The 7,038-nt window shown below is 34.5% G+C and overlaps 1 protein-coding gene across 1 annotated transcript in view; it reads right to left on the minus strand.

Moving 5' to 3' along the window:
* Nucleotides 1–7,038, minus strand: part of RELCH (RAB11 binding and LisH domain, coiled-coil and HEAT repeat containing) — a 119,898-nt gene that overhangs the window by 69,797 nt on the left and 43,063 nt on the right. Inside the window, exons 6-9 of the mRNA XM_019657691.1 lie at nt 3,518–3,721; nt 3,323–3,414; nt 2,398–2,691; nt 185–277 (exon numbers count right to left, since the gene is read on the minus strand). Of these exons, the coding sequence (XP_019513236.1) occupies nt 185–277; nt 2,398–2,691; nt 3,323–3,414; nt 3,518–3,721 (683 nt within the window). The remainder of the gene's footprint in view (nt 1–184; nt 278–2,397; nt 2,692–3,322; nt 3,415–3,517; nt 3,722–7,038) is intronic.

Below are 7,038 nucleotides of genomic sequence, written 5' to 3' on the forward strand. Positions count from 1 at the left end.
CAATGATGGTGCCAACTTGGGCCAGTGAAGCAACGTCCTCCACAACTATACTGAAGAACAAAACGACATCAACTTGTCTGTTCCCCTTCCCCCAATTCCCCACTGCTGTTCCCATCCCCCCAATTCCCCAATAAAAATCTTTTAAAAAAAAATTTTTAAAAATTGACTGTTTTAAGAAAGTTGCAAGAATATCAGGTATACCTCTGATCCTAAACGACTGTCTGCTGACATCCGACAAAAAGAGAGTAGTGCTTGGTGGAAAGCAGGAGACAATTTCCTAAAAGACAATATTGGATGAAAAGGGGACAATACCAAACAGTTACCACTGGCATTTAAGGAGAAGGTAAGTTACAGGTTATAACTCCCATTCCTGCATTAATCCTACACAAATGTTAACTGGATTTCTCATCTACCAATGACTGCAAGGGCACCTCACTGCAGAATTACGTAGGGGGAAGAATCTTTACGTTGCTTGATGTTATGTGAATGAAGGGCTCGTGAGTTTAGGGGATCAAACCTGAAGTGGTACCGCATGGTAATGACAGAGAAAGACCCTGCAAAATCTGAAACGAGAACTTTCCCCCCCCAGTTCTTAAAGGTCCCAGAGAGGTAAACAGTGGATACAAATGCTGATCTGGTATGTTGCTGAGAGGAATTACAGTTTTGCAGATGTATATAATGATAATGATAAACCTTAATGTTAGAAATCCACATAAAAGAAGTAAAATTTAAGGCAAGTGAAGGAGAGACTCATTCAACATTCATGGGATATTTTAAACAAAGTATTTTTTGGAATTGAAAATATTAGCCTATTTCTGTTTCTAAAACAACACTGGTCTGTACGTAGTGTTTATAAAATTATAACGAGGATTTGTACTTTATGTGCTCAGTCCACAAAGGGCTCACATCAACGTTTACATAACAGATTTTATTTAATACACACCATAAAGTGGCACACAGTAATTTCTATGATTGGAGAGTTAGAGTGGTGTGTCAAAGCTCAGGCTTTCTGCTCATTTATATTTCTCCTCCCATATTCTTTCAGTGTGTGTGTATGGGGGGAGGGGCAGAATTCATCCAATTACCGTAGCCAGAAACCTCAAATCAGCCTTTATACTTCCTTTTTCAATCAATTCAATTGATCTTTTACCTTCTAACTGCCTTGCAAATCTATCCACTTCTTTCCAATACATATGGGCCACGATCATTTTTTACTTGGATTCATCCAATAGATAATCCTCTTATACTCCTCCAGTCTTGCAATTACCTCCAATTACCTCTAGCCTACAGCACTCTTTTCTAAAACTTAGAAACCATCATGGCCCGACTCCCTAAAATAAGTTAACAAGGATTATGACTTAGTCTTTGCTTAATTCTCCAACTTCACCTGCTGTCATTCTTCTTACTTGCATTCTACGCTTAAACCTTACTGAGTTCTTAGTTCCCCAAATGCGTGGTTTTCTTGCACAAGCTGTTCCCCCTTACCGGAAACACTGTTCCTCTTATTTCTTTGCCTGCTTAACTCCTACTTAATTGTCAGGTCTCAAGTTAGATAGCCTTTCTTCCCTGAAACCTTTCCTGCCAATGACTAGGTTAAGTATACTGGCTCTGTGTTCCCAAAGCAAACTGAACTTCTCATATTACCACTTTTTGTACTTTATTATAATTATCTGTCAGTCTTTCTCACACTGTAAGATTTGTGACTGCAGGGGTCACCATATATTATGAGGATTAAATAAGTTAATACATAAATCATTAGAATTGTGCCTGAGAGATTAAAAAGAACTCAGTAAATATTCCTTTCTTAAAATTAGTTTTTTACATTTACATAAAATAAACAATTTTTACATTATATTTTGTCTCCTCCACTAGAAAACAGGATCATGAAGGGCAGGGACCATCCTTTTGTCATCTGAGTTCAATCACTGCGACCCCATAAAAATTAAATAAATGAATCAAGAAACTGTTAATGACACATTATTAGTAATTGAAGCAGACACAGGAAAAAGGACCAAGAGCAAAAACGGTTCCTCTCTTTATCATAGGCAAGCTATGCGGTACCAAAACCTGAGTTTGAAAATAACTGAAGAATAGAGAAAGGGTAAAAAGCATGGAGTAAAGTGTTTGCAGCACACAGCAATGTACATGTTATTTACGGGTTTAAGTAACTTAGCCAAGATAGAATCTACGCCATTTATGGTTCATGCCTTTTTAATGTAATTTAACTTAGGAATTACTTTGTGATTTTTTTGAGCAACATGTACTTTGCTACGTGTGAACGCCAATGCAAAAAATCTGACCTGCAAAAGCAGTTCAAATAAGAACTGAAGCTCTTCCAGTTTGACAATGTACTAAACAGCTGAAAGCTGCGTTCCAAAACACAGGCTGCGTACTAACCTATTGGGTTTATCAAAAGGGACTGTGTTTTTACTTGATGGAGAAGGAGATGGCACTGCTTCTCTTTCTCTTCTGGGTAAAGAGTTTGGGACGTTCTCTTTAGGAAAAGTGGAATCAACTTCATCTGATTTTGAAAGATGGATATCCTTGTTTTTTCCCTCGTCTGAACTATTTACAACTGGATTCTGGCCACTGTCTTCAGAGTCTTTGTGAAGAGACTGATCCAAAGGAGGTTGAACAGAGTCACACACTACTGGGATGGCAAAGTGTTCGCTTTTGAGAAAGTCCATTTCACTGTAGAAAGAAAGAGAAATTATCAGATAACAACTGTATTTTAAAAAACTTTGGCAATAGCATAATGCCTTAAAAGTATAACATATTAATAGAAAATGGTTTGGCAACTGTTTAATCTTTTCTGTAGCATATACACTGATGCTTCGTATACCTAAAAGTGCAGCTACAAATTTTTACCAAAGAAGCATAAAAATGGCCTTACAAACTCTGCTCTGGATTAGCGCTTAATTTTCAGTTCTTCACTTGCAAAATGGGGATAATTCTCTCTAACGCACAGGATTATTATAAGAATTAAATGAAATAATGAGTGAGAAATGTGTATAACACTAATGTGAAGGAGTTATTTTATTGATATTGACAGGACTCAGGGGAAATAAAAATATTTTATTCCTTGCTCCAAGACATAACTGATTGTAAGATCTCTATACTGGTTTAATAAATTTTTTTGGGGAGGAGGAGGGTCGGGAAAAGGCACATAGTAAATATATAAAGCAATTATAAGACTTTTTTTCAGAAGTATTATAATGTGAAAAATTATGTTTGACAACTGAAATGTTATTTTGTGTTTATATAATCTGCCAATTTCATTTAAAAAGGTGTTTTTTTAAAGAAATTACGATTAAGTACTAACCTTTCAAGTCTTCTGATTTGTTCCATCAAAGACCATTTCTCACTATTTAATAAACTAATTTTATCTTCTAATTTCTGTACTAGCAAGGAGTTCTAAAATCAAAACAGGAGAAAAAGAGAAACTCAAGATCTCATAGTACACTTTTACATATTTTAAATATTTGGGGGACTTGACTAGTTAATTAACATCGCGCACCTCTAAAGTCTGAGGAGTTTCAAGAGTTGGAGGAAGGCTGCCTGAAACGGGTGCAAGAACCTCCAAATCACCTTCTTCCACCCCACTGGCCACATCCACAAGGTCTTTTCCAGTGACCTGGTGATTTCCAAAATCTCGGTAAAGTTGCAATAAGTCTGGAGGTTTCGGAATATTTAATCCTACATCATCCCATAATTCAAAATCCTAAAAGGTAAAAAATATTAATATAAAAACAATCTCTGAGGCAATTTTACCCTGCACTTGAGATTCATTTGATTCCTTATTGCCAATATCTTGAAAACCCAACATAATTATAATTTTGTTATAATGTTAAAGTGTATGTTCCAAGTAAGTAAACATCATTCATAAACTTATTTTTACATCTTCCACTGTCCAATATTATTCTTGTAAGTTTCTTAATTTTCTAAGTAAACAGGTTTAACTATCTTAGATGTCAAGTTGTTGCATGTAATCTTTTTATTAAATCTCTCAAAAATGTATATCAACTTTAAAGCTTGTGTTAACTTCCAAGCTTGTAAAACATGCTTAAATATTTGCATGAAGTCATAGAACATGTCTAGATTTCGAAAGCCTTAGTTTATAAATTGTACCTATTATAAGTAAGCTATGTGACGGCATTAACTTTGTTCTTCCTTTATTATTCCACCCTATATACATTTAGTGTAATCTCTAAATAATTTAGTGGGTAAGCAAGCAATTTAATCTGCTTGCCTTTTTGCTGTAGCTATTTGACTCCGATTTATATTATTAAACATATTTCTGCCAACTTTCAGAAACCAAATAACTGCTCTTCAATTTGTTATGTATGAAACATTCTCCTGAATTTAATTTAATACAATTTTATTATTAAAGTACAAAAAGGCATGCACCTCAAGCATTCTGTGGACAAAACTTTNAAAATTACGTGTGTATATGTGTATGTATGTGTATATATATGTTTATATATATATTTACATATATAATGTATCTGATTACTGATGATGCAAATTTATAAATATTTCATGCAGTACAATCAAGTTTTGGTGGTAGAATCTTTTATGATAAAAAAATGGAAAAATTAAAATAAAAAAGCTTATACTGCATTTCATAACAATTAGGTTTCTGCATTTTAAAGATTATATTAAGGAAACATAGTAAGAGGGATGCAAACATTAATGCATTGCATGGATTATGTAGCCGAAAAAGGAAAAGCAGCTCAAACATCATTCTGCCAGGCAGAACTGCAAAACAATCTGAAATTGGACACTGATCCTTCAAGACATAGAAAATTTTCCATGCTTGTTAATGAGACATTCCATATCTTACAAGTATATTTAAATAGGTAAAATGAAAGCATCAATAAGAAAAGTCATTTTTATCTTTTTAAAATTAAAAACGCCTATAGGAATAAAAGTTTTTAAAACTCTACATATAAGTTTTCTTGAGGATCAGTACAAATTTCTTGAGCTAAACAGGTAATTAAGGATAAGCTTTATATGGATTTTGCCAATGCATTCTGTACCTATCATACTGTAGGTCCCATGAATTATGACTGAAACCAGTGGTAAATATTAAGAAGTCATATGATACATTCTAAAATATTCCTAATGTACTTTTTAAAAGAAATTTTGTGAACTGGAAATTGATTACATAAACTGAATAATTCAAATAAATAATTAAATGTTTGCAAATAAATCATCCACTGTCATTTATACAACTTTTCATTAATTTTCTATTGGCTAAGTATAACTGTACGGAGAACTTTCTACAGTATTTATGACTCATGACATAGGCTATGTGTACTAAAATACATTTGCTACTGTATTTTAGATATTTAAAGCATCTGCCAATAACAGGTTAGCTATAAGAAAAACAAAAAAGGTATTTCCAAAAGTTATTGCAGTCAATATTAAAACTATCATATCATTGTAAGATAAGTGATTATTGCCAGATATAAAAAAATAACATGTATAATAAGTAACTACAAGTACATTTAAGAAAAGAGTTACAGTTTTAGTCCCTGTTAATTTTCAATACAGAGTGTCTACTTCTGCAGACATATCAAACATATCATATCAAGAGCAGAGATAAAATAGTTAACTGGTAACGTAAAAAACGGAGTGTTCATGGCACATAAATGGACCTACAGTAATAGTTAGTGTTGCACAAGCTAATGATGCTTTTAAGCAAAACTGGAGTAACATGAATACCATGCAGTTTCACTTAACTCACCTGACAGAGGTGTAAAACCATTCTCTAGGAGCAGAGATGCATGCACAAAAGTAAGAATATGATTGCAAGTAATAGACTTTAACAAAATAAAAACATAACACTAAACTTCAAAATGACAAAAAATGGACAACGTGATGTGATTACTGGATGAAATACTTTTCCGTGTCTCACCTCTCTCTTTGCCAACAGAACATTAGGGACAATGTGTGGTAGGCAGCGTCCCAGCATTAACATGACACTTTTCTCACTGTCTGCAATCCGAGACACCTAGAAAACCAAAAGATTAATAAATGATGACTGGGAGAATTTGTGTGCATGATGGTACGATGGTACTTCAAGTTCATGTTTCAGGCCCTGCCTCCCCTGCTCCAAACACACATCCAAAATTACAACTTATGATAATGAGGAAGAGGACAACAACAATAACAACTGTGTCTCAAACAGGATAAACATCTCTGGGGGCCTGAAATGGATTTACAACACCGATGAGAAGCAAGGTTGAAGCCAGGAGGCCTACTATGCCTCAGCTCTGGGAACAGGTAGGGATAACACAGGACTGGGGCAGCTTCAGTGGTTTTTCTTTTGTTCTTGAAAAGCTACAAGCTTTGGCGAAGGAGATAGTACAATGAAGCTGCACAAAAGGGGAGGCCCAAGGAGGCTGACCTGGTCTTACAACGAGGATTGTCAGAATTACATCCAAACCATCCTCTAGGTCTTTCATTCTCAAGGACATTGTGGGGCAGAAGCTCAGGAGAGGTCAAGTGGAGTCAACCATTAAATGGCTAGAAAGGGAGGATTGTAAAGATAGGAGAGGAAAAAAACAAACCTCCCTCTCAAGATGAGTTTGTAACAACAGTTACAAAGCACATGAGGAAAACTACTCTGAGAGTCAAACACAGCAAAGACAACTACTCCTCATGAGATAAAAATAATGGCGTAATCTAAAAAAAACCAAAATGGAAACAATATGTACACTTAAGTTGCTTTTCTGAATTATATCAGAAGCAAATAACCAGATGTTAGTAAACATAACAAATCAAAAAAAGACTGCAAAAGGTCACTTTAATCCTAAACAAAGCTTTAATCCAAAGAATTTGAATAATCAACAATCTTCCCTAAAAGTTAAAAATTTTAGAAACCATTTCTTAGACCATTATTTTAAATAATATATTTGTATTTGAAATAGAGTATTATCACAGATGGTTTTGGATGAGATATTTAAGAATAAGAAGAAAAATTGACTGTTTTGGGCCGGCCGAGTGGCGTGATGGTTAAGAACTCGCTTGGGA

The sequence above is a fragment of the Hipposideros armiger genome, unplaced genomic scaffold (genome assembly GCF_001890085.2).
Source record: "Hipposideros armiger isolate ML-2016 unplaced genomic scaffold, ASM189008v1 scaffold_278, whole genome shotgun sequence".
NCBI lineage: Eukaryota > Metazoa > Chordata > Mammalia > Chiroptera > Hipposideridae > Hipposideros > Hipposideros armiger.